Here is a 12,143-nt window from a genome sequence, read left to right on the forward strand (position 1 = left end):
AGAAATAACGAAGTTGTGAAAGATGGGGCACTTTGGAATGTCTCTCAGTTAGGAATAAATGGATAAAGAAAGAAAAGTAAAATATTTTGAAGAAAGTTCGGTCACCAACCTTTTCATAGACCTTTTTATAGATGAAGTGATATTGAAGCATATATAGAAATGCACTGAATATAAAGCTCATCAACAGATTCATGAAAATGAATGGATTATTATAGTAGAAGAAATGGATGCTTTTATAGCAATTTTATATGCATGTGGTATATATATTTAAAAAAGACTGGGATTTGAATAAATTTGGAATCTGGTTCTGCTTAGCTTCAGATATTGATCAGTCCCTCTCTGTCTCTCCATCTCTATATATATGTGTGAAGAATATTGTGAAGTCTGCTTCCGGTAGGTGGCCGGTGCAGGCTTTTTATAATATTTTGGATCTTGTTGCTATCAATGCCTGTGTTTTTTCAAAGCCATATCTGAAAAAATCTCTTAGTACACGCAATTCATTCAAGACCTAGTTGATGAACTGACAGGAAAGTTTTTTCTCTCACAACAAAGAAAGGCAACATACGGGTGTATAACAAACCACAAAAAAAGACACAAAACCACAAGCTAGTTGTAAACCAGTCCGATGTCACAGTTCAAAATGTGGAAATAAAACCCAAGATATTTGGTCAAAAGGAAAAGAACCCATTTGTGATAAAACTGCAAAACTTATTACAAAATTTATAGCGCATAAGGCTTACAATAAAATGGATTTTTGAAAATCTGTAAAACTAATAAGTAACGGGTAGAACTTTTATTTTTTCTCTAAAATTATGTCAAAACTTATTTAAGTGATATATTCTGTTTTTCTGTCAAAATTAGAAACGTTATGTTTTATTTTGTTTAAAAGCCATGTTATTACGCTTAATAAAATTTTAAATAATATGGTTTTGTAAAAATTTGGATAATTTCCACTGGTTTATATGAAATATGTAACGTAAATTCTGAGAAATATTGATTGTAAGATAAAAATAAACTGTTTCAGTTAACTAAAGTAATCACCTGTGCATGTTTTCCGTCGAGGGTCAAATTGACTCGCACCGCAGTTCTGTATATTAAAGGTACCGCGATTCTACTGTTAAAGTATTGCAGAATATTTGTAATGTAAATTTATGTATACAGTAGACCATCAATATAAATAAAAATTGGGTATATGGCAATTTTTCAAAATGCTGCATACAGTGATACAGTTAAAAAAGCTTTCACTAAAAACGTAAATAATTAATATATCTGCTCTGTTGAACATCAGTTAATGCAGTTTTAAAAACTGATATATTTCCTAAAAAAATCATATGTATATACTGACAACCAGTATACTTAATTGGTTATATAACTGACACCACACTGCATGCACTGCTGCTGGAACCTTTCGTGTGTATGTATATCTATCTGTATGTGTGCTTTGTGTCACATTCGGTGTCTGTCCGGCAGTACACAGATCTGTCCCAACTGAGAAGCCCTCGTAATAATCAGGGTGAAGGGTCGGCAGCCTGAGTTCCCGAAGAGGTAGAACTACACTAATCATACTACTGTCTTAGGACCCCAATTTGAGGGACCAGAATGTTTTTCTGATAAGCAATGCTAAACTGCAAATGCATAGGGTCACCACTACCGTTTGTCAGAGATCACATTTGTGGGAAACAGGAATGCCTGAAGATCTGATTGGTCATAAATAATGCTCCCTCCAGTAATACATGGGCTGCCCCATCCTAGGGCAGTTACATGGAACTAAGTAGACAGCAGATTAGCCCTTGCATCCATACAGATATTTCCAATCCCGGGACTTACAACTTAGAACTGATTTATTTTTTCACTTATTGCCAGAGTGCAAATGGAATTAGAAGGTAGCAGAAATACTAATAGCATGGTAGACTGGAATCTACACAAAACAAATCTTGCATGATGATTAAACACATATTATTTCTCATCATACACAATTTTTGGAAACCCATTTTGTAGACATGAATTAGCACAATTTGCAACAATCACAATTTTAGGGAAATGGATGAAAAATTGCATAGGGTTAAACTGCTGCTAGGTAAGAGCAGAAGAGGAGTATAAGCACATTGTGCAGCAGGGCGTATAAATAAGATCGGATTACATTGTTTGAATTCAGCATTGGGATTTGGCAAGAGCTTCTGCAATGCGGAGAAAATATGTCAGTAGAGATCTTTTGAAAGTATTGTATTTATAATTAAAATAAAGAAATTAATGAGCTACTGCTAATAATGTCAGTGCTTTGTTTGTAATTGACATTTATATTTTACACATAAGTTATATATATATATATATATGAAACAGGTACATAATATCTGTACCCAGAATTTTGAATTCTGTACTGTATATAATCAACTTAAAATTTATTTACCACTCTTTATTTTAAATTGGGTATTATTTTTTTAATGGGTTCAAGTACCCAACATGCATAATTTTGCATTGCGATTTGGCAACAGCCTACACAATGCAGAGAAAAAAATGTCAGTGGACGTGCTTTGAAAGTCTGGAACTTGTATTAAAATAAAGCAGTTGTTGGGCTATTGTCAATTCAGTAATTTGCTTTTGATTGTCTTTCATATTTTACAATTTAGGTCGTTGTATGAAACAGCTTACATCATATCTGTAAAGAATTTTGAATTCTCTACTGTGCACAGTCAACTTAAAATTTATTTACCATTCATTATTTTGAAGTGGGTGTTATTTTTTAAATTTGTTCAAATGACCAAAACGAAGAATTTTGCATTGCTATTTGGCAAGAGCTTCCGCAATACAGAGAAAACAGTTATGCCATTGGAGATTCTGTGAATGTGCTGCAATTATATTTAAATAAAGAAATTGATGGGCTATTTCCAATTAAGTCTGTGACTTGCTTGGGATTGACTTTCACATTTTACACTTTAGGTATGTGTAATATATACATATATATGAGAAATTGCTTACATCATATGTGTAGAAAAAGTGTTAGTAAAGAGTGGATTGGAATTGAAGTCGTTAACTAAAAAAGATAAATCTTTGTGAATATGAAAAGCGCTAAGAAATCCCAATTTTGAACATAAAAAGCTTCTTTGTAAATTTAATTTTCTTGCAGATTTTCACATTCACAAAGATTTTTGTTTGTATGTATTAAAGACAAAACTTGTTTGCTTATTTCTGCACCAAACTGTAAATGTTGCTACTGGAATAAGTTAGATTTTTTGTAGTCTTTCTTTTATTTATTTTATAAAAAAATGCTAATAGTTAATATTAAATTATTTTAGTTTACATAGACGCAAATCATCTTATCCCAGTGTATTCAGTCGTTTGGGGACTAAACGTACTGAAGTAGTAAAGTGCCGAACTGATAATACTCATGAAGAGAGTACTGAAGAATTCACGCTGAATCGAAGGTCTCGCTATGGCAGGTGGATGGGTACTCAGAATTTAATGCCTGATGAAGAAAACAAGGCTTCTGAAGAAGGTTTTTATAAAGCTTCATTTTTTTATTGATTAGGGTCTAATTTAAAAATTGTAACTGGAAAATAAATAATACTTTTTTAATTAAAATAAATAAATAATAGTAATCTTGTGTTTCTCTTATACACTGAGTAAATATTAGTGTTGCTGACAGAAACCTAGAGCATGAGAATAAATACTTTGCACTAGAAATATTTTGCATTGGCTTATCACTATCAGTAAAGGATTTGTAGAAATTCGAATCTGCATCGTATACTGCACTTTTTTATTCCACTAGAAGGATAAATTATAAATATTTATTTTCTTGCTGTCTCTGCCTATTATTTTCTTTAATAATTTTTAAATGTCATAAAATGCTCGATTTTAAATATCAATTTCAGAGGTTTTAGGAATAATTTTTCCCTTTAGAAGGTATGAAAATAAATAAAAAAAATTGAGCAGGTTTAATTTAAATTAGTGCAGTTATATAGATTCCCAATTATATAGATGCAGTTCATACAATATACAGTAAGACATAAATATACAGTAAGACATAAATATTTCAGCTGAATTTGGAATTAGTTTTCAAACTAAATCCCTATTTTTGTACGTAACATCCTTGGGAGAGCAAAGTGAAATTAGTTATATCAGACAGTTTGTACTGTAATGTTTGTCGATTAATTACCAGTTGATGAAATTTCAAATAAAATTCATCTGGTAGATGACCTCCACTTACTCTATACCATCCTAACATCTCTAAATCATTATGTACACGAAGAACTGGAATGAAAAATATTTTTCCAGTATCGTTATTCTGTCTTAAATTTTAAAGTTTACTCAATATATGATCTTACATTTTAAGATAAAGCCAACTGATTGAAACTCCTTAACTTATATTCATAATATGATGGATAACTGTAAATTGGAAGCAGGGCTTGTATATTCAAAATTTAGTCCTTTTACTGCTGAAACTGTGAGAATAGTTTCAGTAAAACTTTGTGGATGAACATTTTATATTTACAGGTTATGCATAATTATATAAAAGTCAGCTATTAATAAATATTACTATAATGAGTATAATCTAATTTTTCATATAGAAGATAAACAGAATATTCCAGCATTATAGGCATGCTGATAATTAATTTTATGGCAGTTCATCACAGAACTCTACAGATGTAACAGAAATGATGGTCAGAGTTTTATGTGGTGATAGATAATAATGACAAAAGTAACAACTTTCATACTGCATATTGTGTGATATATGAATGCTAAAGTACCGTAAGTATGAAGAGTATGGAAGGCAAAAACGTTTGTCGTGGACGTTTCATCATGTGCTTTATTTATTGTATACCAGCATTTACATTCCACCACTTATTTTGCTATGGAAATGCATGTTTTGTTGCTGCTTAATGTTTTGCTATGTTCTCTTAGCCCCTAAAGCACATCATTCCTATTACATGTTGTAGATTGAATAGCAAAGCACTTCAGAAAATCTCTTACATAGATAACATAGGATTTCTAGGAAGGCTGTTTGCTCAAGTAGCTCAAGTGTTCCCTGTGCTGATAAAGCTATTGAAAACTGGTTTTTCTTCTTGAGATTTTCCTCACAATGTAGTCTGCTTATACATGGAAGGTTAATATAAGTAACAAAAAAAGCATTAATATTTGTGTATACATATTTATGCTTGTTTATGTAAATAATGTCTTTGATATGTTTATGTCTTTATAATATATGCTTTTGCTGTAGTAGAAGATTCAGTGATTCCTGTGAAAAGAGTTCCCTGCAAACAAGCGAAGATGCAGCTGTATGCAGATGAAGAAGAGTTGAAAGTAAAACATCAGTGGTATGATTAAGATATTAGCAAATTATTTCATACATATTTGTAATAAAATGCAGATAAATAATATTAATCTGTCCTTCTGTAACAATAGAACCGCAGAGCGTGTCAATTTGACCCAAATCAATGTTTAATTTGTCACCACAGGAAAAGTATTGAATGAAAAACAAATTCCTTTTCTGTCTTTTAATAATTTAAGGTAATCCATAACTTACGGAATTTGAAACTGCAAAACAGATATACATTTTGGGTTCAGAACACTTATGTCTCGAAATGCGAAGTGGGTCATTTTGACCCGTAACAAAAGTTTATGCCTAAATGAGGAAAAGCAGATGTGTTTTCTCAGAAGTAAATGTAAAGTATATCACATTCATCCTCAAATTCCTAAAATGGACTGCACCAGGAAAGGGAACTGTGTGGTTTTCCGTCAAGGTTCGAAGCCAGTGGGAAATTAAAACCAATATTTCGAATGACCTTTTTGAAGTTTCTTTTATTCTATATCTAGTATAAGGATAGATAAGATGTCAAGACGCTTTTTAGAATTGCTCAACACTCTTCAGGAAGCCTCAGAATATTTATCTGATTATTTTCAACAATTATCTGAAAATGATTCAGGTGATGATAATGATGACAGTGTTTCGAATTGAATATCGAGGATGAATACCTGGCTGCTAATTAAGAAAATAAACGTGATAATGACTCTGGCAGTGCCCTAACAATCACTGGACCTTCTGATCGCAATAATGATGATAATTAATCAGATTAAAATATTCTAAGAAAATACGCATACACTCAAGTAAATCCGAAGAGAAATTGGCAGTAACATTCAAAGTTAGAAATAACGAAGTTGTGAAAGATGGGGCACTTTGGAATGTCTCTCAGTTAGGAATAAATGGATAAAGAAAGAAAAGTAAAATATTTTGAAGAAAGTTCGGTCACCAACCTTTTCATAGACCTTTTTATAGATGAAGTGATATTGAAGCATATATAGAAATGCACTGAATATAAAGCTCATCAACAGATTCATGAAAATGAATGGATTATTATAGTAGAAGAAATGGATGCTTTTATAGCAATTTTATATGCATGTGGTATATATATTTAAAAAAGACTGGGATTTGAATAAATTTGGAATCTGGTTCTGCTTAGCTTCAGATATTGATCAGTCCCTCTCTGTCTCTCCATCTCTATATATATGTGTGAAGAATATTGTGAAGTCTGCTTCCGGTAGGTGGCCGGTGCAGGCTTTTTATAATATTTTGGATCTTGTTGCTATCAATGCCTGTGTTTTTTCAAAGCCATATCTGAAAAAATCTCTTAGTACACGCAATTCATTCAAGACCTAGTTGATGAACTGACAGGAAAGTTTTTTCTCTCACAACAAAGAAAGGCAACATACGGGTGTATAACAAACCACAAAAAAAGACACAAAACCACAAGCTAGTTGTAAACCAGTCCGATGTCACAGTTCAAAATGTGGAAATAAAACCCAAGATATTTGGTCAAAAGGAAAAGAACCCATTTGTGATAAAACTGCAAAACTTATTACAAAATTTATAGCGCATAAGGCTTACAATAAAATGGATTTTTGAAAATCTGTAAAACTAATAAGTAACGGGTAGAACTTTTATTTTTTCTCTAAAATTATGTCAAAACTTATTTAAGTGATATATTCTGTTTTTCTGTCAAAATTAGAAACGTTATGTTTTATTTTGTTTAAAAGCCATGTTATTACGCTTAATAAAATTTTAAATAATATGGTTTTGTAAAAATTTGGATAATTTCCACTGGTTTATATGAAATATGTAACGTAAATTCTGAGAAATATTGATTGTAAGATAAAAATAAACTGTTTCAGTTAACTAAAGTAATCACCTGTGCATGTTTTCCGTCGAGGGTCAAATTGACTCGCACCGCAGTTCTGTATATTAAAGGTACCGCGATTCTACTGTTAAAGTATTGCAGAATATTTGTAATGTAAATTTATGTATACAGTAGACCATCAATATAAATAAAAATTGGGTATATGGCAATTTTTCAAAATGCTGCATACAGTGATACAGTTAAAAAAGCTTTCACTAAAAACGTAAATAATTAATATATCTGCTCTGTTGAACATCAGTTAATGCAGTTTTAAAAACTGATATATTTCCTAAAAAAATCATATGTATATACTGACAACCAGTATACTTAATTGGTTATATAACTGACACCACACTGCATGCACTGCTGCTGGAACCTTTCGTGTGTATGTATATCTATCTGTATGTGTGCTTTGTGTCACATTCGGTGTCTGTCCGGCAGTACACAGATCTGTCCCAACTGAGAAGCCCTCGTAATAATCAGGGTGAAGGGTCGGCAGCCTGAGTTCCCGAAGAGGTAGAACTACACTAATCATACTACTGTCTTAGGACCCCAATTTGAGGGACCAGAATGTTTTTCTGATAAGCAATGCTAAACTGCAAATGCATAGGGTCACCACTACCGTTTGTCAGAGATCACATTTGTGGGAAACAGGAATGCCTGAAGATCTGATTGGTCATAAATAATGCTCCCTCCAGTAATACATGGGCTGCCCCATCCTAGGGCAGTTACATGGAACTAAGTAGACAGCAGATTAGCCCTTGCATCCATACAGATATTTCCAATCCCGGGACTTACAACTTAGAACTGATTTATTTTTTCACTTATTGCCAGAGTGCAAATGGAATTAGAAGGTAGCAGAAATACTAATAGCATGGTAGACTGGAATCTACACAAAACAAATCTTGCATGATGATTAAACACATATTATTTCTCATCATACACAATTTTTGGAAACCCATTTTGTAGACATGAATTAGCACAATTTGCAACAATCACAATTTTAGGGAAATGGATGAAAAATTGCATAGGGTTAAACTGCTGCTAGGTCAGAGCAGAAGAGGAATATAAGCACATTGTGCAGCAGGGCGTATAAATAAGATCGGATTACATTGTTTGAATTCAGCATTGGGATTTGGCAAGAGCTTCTGCAATGCGGAGAAAAAATGTCAGTAGAGATCTTTTGAAAGTATTGTATTTATAATTAAAATAAAGAAATTAATGAGCTACTGCTAATAATGTCAGTGCTTTGTTTGTAATTGACATTTATATTTTACACATAAGTTATATATATATATATATATGAAACAGGTACATCATATCTGTACCCAGAATTTTGAATTCTGTACTGTATATAATCAACTTAAAATTTATTTACCACTCTTTATTTTAAATTGGGTATTATTTTTTTAATGGGTTCAAGTACCCAACATGCATAATTTTGCATTGCGATTTGGCAACAGCCTACACAATGCAGAGAAAAAAATGTCAGTGGACGTGCTTTGAAAGTCTGGAACTTGTATTAAAATAAAGCAGTTGTTGGGCTATTGTCAATTCAGTAATTTGCTTTTGATTGTCTTTCATATTTTACAATTTAGGTCGTTGTATGAAACAGCTTACATCATATCTGTAAAGAATTTTGAATTCTCTACTGTGCACAGTCAACTTAAAATTTATTTACCATTCATTATTTTGAAGTGGGTGTTATTTTTTAAATTTGTTCAAATGACCAAAACGAAGAATTTTGCATTGCTATTTGGCAAGAGCTTCCGCAATACAGAGAAAACAGTTATGCCATTGGAGATTCTGTGAATGTGCTGCAATTATATTTAAATAAAGAAATTGATGGGCTATTTCCAATTAAGTCTGTGACTTGCTTGGGATTGACTTTCACATTTTACACTTTAGGTATGTGTAATATATACATATATATGAGAAATTGCTTACATCATATGTGTAGAAAAAGTGTTAGTAAAGAGTGGATTGGAATTGAAGTCGTTAACTAAAAAAGATAAATCTTTGTGAATATGAAAAGCGCTAAGAAATCCCAATTTTGAACATAAAAAGCTTCTTTGTAAATTTAATTTTCTTGCAGATTTTCACATTCACAAAGATTTTTGTTTGTATGTATTAAAGACAAAACTTGTTTGCTTATTTCTGCACCAAACTGTAAATGTTGCTACTGGAATAAGTTAGATTTTTTGTAGTCTTTCTTTTATTTATTTTATAAAAAAATGCTAATAGTTAATATTAAATTATTTTAGTTTACATAGACGCAAATCATCTTATCCCAGTGTATTCAGTCGTTTGGGGACTAAACGTACTGAAGTAGTAAAGTGCCGAACTGATAATACTCATGAAGAGAGTACTGAAGAATTCACGCTGAATCGAAGGTCTCGCTATGGCAGGTGGATGGGTACTCAGAATTTAATGCCTGATGAAGAAAACAAGGCTTCTGAAGAAGGTTTTTATAAAGCTTCATTTTTTTATTGATTAGGGTCTAATTTAAAAATTGTAACTGGAAAATAAATAATACTTTTTTAATTAAAATAAATAAATAATAGTAATCTTGTGTTTCTCTTATACACTGAGTAAATATTAGTGTTGCTGACAGAAACCTAGAGCATGAGAATAAATACTTTGCACTTGAAATATTTTGCATTGGCTTATCACTATCAGTAAAGGATTTGTAGAAATTCGAATCTGCATCGTATACTGCACTTTTTTATTCCACTAGAGGGATAAATTATAAATATTTATTTTCTTGCTGTCTCTGCCTATTATTTTGTTTAATAATTTTTAAATGTCATAAAATGCTCGATTTTAAATATCAATTTCAGAGGTTTTAGGAATAATTTTTCCCTTTAGAAGGTATGAAAATAAATAAAAAAAATTGAGCAGGTTTAATTTAAATTAGTGCAGTTATATAGATTCCCAATTATATAGATGCAGTTCATACAATATACAGTAAGACATAAATATACAGTAAGACATAAATATTTCAGCTGAATTTGGAATTAGTTTTCAAACTAAATCCCTATTTTTGTACGTAACATCCTTGGGAGAGCAAAGTGAAATTAGTTATATCAGACAGTTTGTACTGTAATGTTTGTCGATTAATTACCAGTTGATGAAATTTCAAATAAAATTCATCTGGTAGATGACCTCCACTTACTCTATACCATCCTAACATCTCTAAATCATTATGTACACGAAGAACTGGAATGAAAAATATTTTTCCAGTATCGTTATTCTGTCTTAAATTTTAAAGTTTACTCAATATATGATCTTACATTTTAAGATAAAGCCAACTGATTGAAACTCCTTAACTTATATTCATAATATGATGGATAACTGTAAATTGGAAGCAGGGCTTGTATATTCAAAATTTAGTCCTTTTACTGCTGAAACTGTGAGAATAGTTTCAGTAAAACTTTGTGGATGAACATTTTATATTTACAGGTTATGCATAATTATATAAAAGTCAGCTATTAATAAATATTACTATAATGAGTATAATCTAATTTTTCATATAGAAGATAAACAGAATATTCCAGCATTATAGGCATGCTGATAATTAATTTTATGGCAGTTCATCACAGAACTCTACAGATGTAACAGAAATGATGGTCAGAGTTTTATGTGGTGATAGATAATAATGACAAAAGTAACAACTTTCATACTGCATATTGTGTGATATATGAATGCTAAAGTACCGTAAGTATGAAGAGTATGGAAGGCAAAAACATTTGTCGTGGACGTTTCATCATGTGCTTTATTTATTGTATACCAGCATTTACATTCCACCACTTATTTTGCTATGGAAATGCATGTTTTGTTGCTGCTTAATGTTTTGCTATGTTCTCTTAGCCCCTAAAGCACATCATTCCTATTACATGTTGTAGATTGAATAGCAAAGCACTTCAGAAAATCTCTTACATAGATAACATAGGATTTCTAGGAAGGCTGTTTGCTCAAGTAGCTCAAGTGTTCCCTGTGCTGATAAAGCTATTGAAAACTGGTTTTTCTTCTTTAGATTTTCCTCACAATGTAGTCTGCTTATACATGGAAGGTTAATATAAGTAACAAAAAAAGCATTAATATTTGTGTATACATATTTATGCTTGTTTATGTAAATAATGTCTTTGATATGTTTATGTCTTTATAATATATGCTTTTGCTGTAGTAGAAGATTCAGTGATTCCTGTGAAAAGAGTTCCCTGCAAACAAGCGAAGATGCAGCTGTATGCAGATGAAGAAGAGTTGAAAGTAAAACATCAGTGGTATGATTAAGATATTAGCAAATTATTTCATACATAATTGTAATAAAATGCAGATAAATAATATTAATCTGTCCTTCTGTAACAATAGAACCGCAGAGCGTGTCAATTTGACCCAATTCAATGTTTAATTTGTCACCACAGGAAAAGTATTGAATGAAAAACAAATTCCTTTTCTGTCTTTTAATAATTTAAGGTAATCCATAACTTACGGAATTTGAAACTGCAAAACAGATATACATTTTGGGTTCAGAACACTTATGTCTCGAAATGCGAAGTGGGTCATTTTGACCCGTAACAAAAGTTTATGCCTAAATGAGGAAAAGCAGATGTGTTTTCTCAGAAGTAAATGTAAAGTATATCACATTCATCCTCAAATTCCTAAAATGGACTGCACCAGGAAAGGGAACTGTGTGGTTTTCCGTCAAGGTTCGAAGCCAGTGGGAAATTAAAACCAATATTTCGAATGACCTTTTTGAAGTTTCTTTTATTCTATATCTAGTATAAGGATAGATAAGATGTCAAGACGCTTTTTAGAATTGCTCAACACTCTTCAGGAAGCCTCAGAATATTTATCTGATTATTTTCAACAATTATCTGAAAATGATTCAGGTGATGATAATGATGACAGTGTTTCGAATTGAATATCGAGGATGAATACCTGGCTGCTAATTAAGAAAATAAACGTGATAAT

At 31.5% G+C, this 12,143-nt stretch overlaps 1 protein-coding gene across 14 annotated transcripts in view; it reads left to right on the plus strand.

The window, feature by feature from the left end:
* The first annotated feature begins 2,566 nt into the window (after positions 1–2,566).
* LOC146992745 (uncharacterized) overlaps positions 2,567–12,143 on the plus strand; it is a 51,534-nt gene continuing 41,957 nt past the window's right edge. For 5 of the 14 annotated variants that reach the window (XM_085809528.1, XM_085809527.1, XM_085809535.1 and 2 more), the window contains exons 1-4: positions 2,569–3,493; positions 5,216–5,312; positions 9,434–9,633; positions 11,356–11,452. In XM_085809528.1, the coding sequence (XP_085665654.1) occupies positions 3,442–3,493; positions 5,216–5,312; positions 9,434–9,633; positions 11,356–11,452 (446 nt within the window). In that variant the 5' untranslated portion in view covers positions 2,569–3,441. Of the gene's footprint in view, positions 3,494–5,215; positions 5,313–9,433; positions 9,634–11,355; positions 11,453–12,143 lie in introns of all 14 variants that reach the window. The other 9 variants (XM_085809533.1, XM_085809532.1, XM_085809530.1 and 6 more) reach the window with 7 other exon arrangements.

The sequence above is a fragment of the Stegodyphus dumicola genome, chromosome X2 (genome assembly GCF_044657685.1).
Source record: "Stegodyphus dumicola isolate Sdum_Otavi_A_Nest chromosome X2, ASM4465768v1".
In the NCBI taxonomy this organism is placed as follows: Eukaryota; Metazoa; Arthropoda; class Arachnida; order Araneae; family Eresidae; genus Stegodyphus; species Stegodyphus dumicola.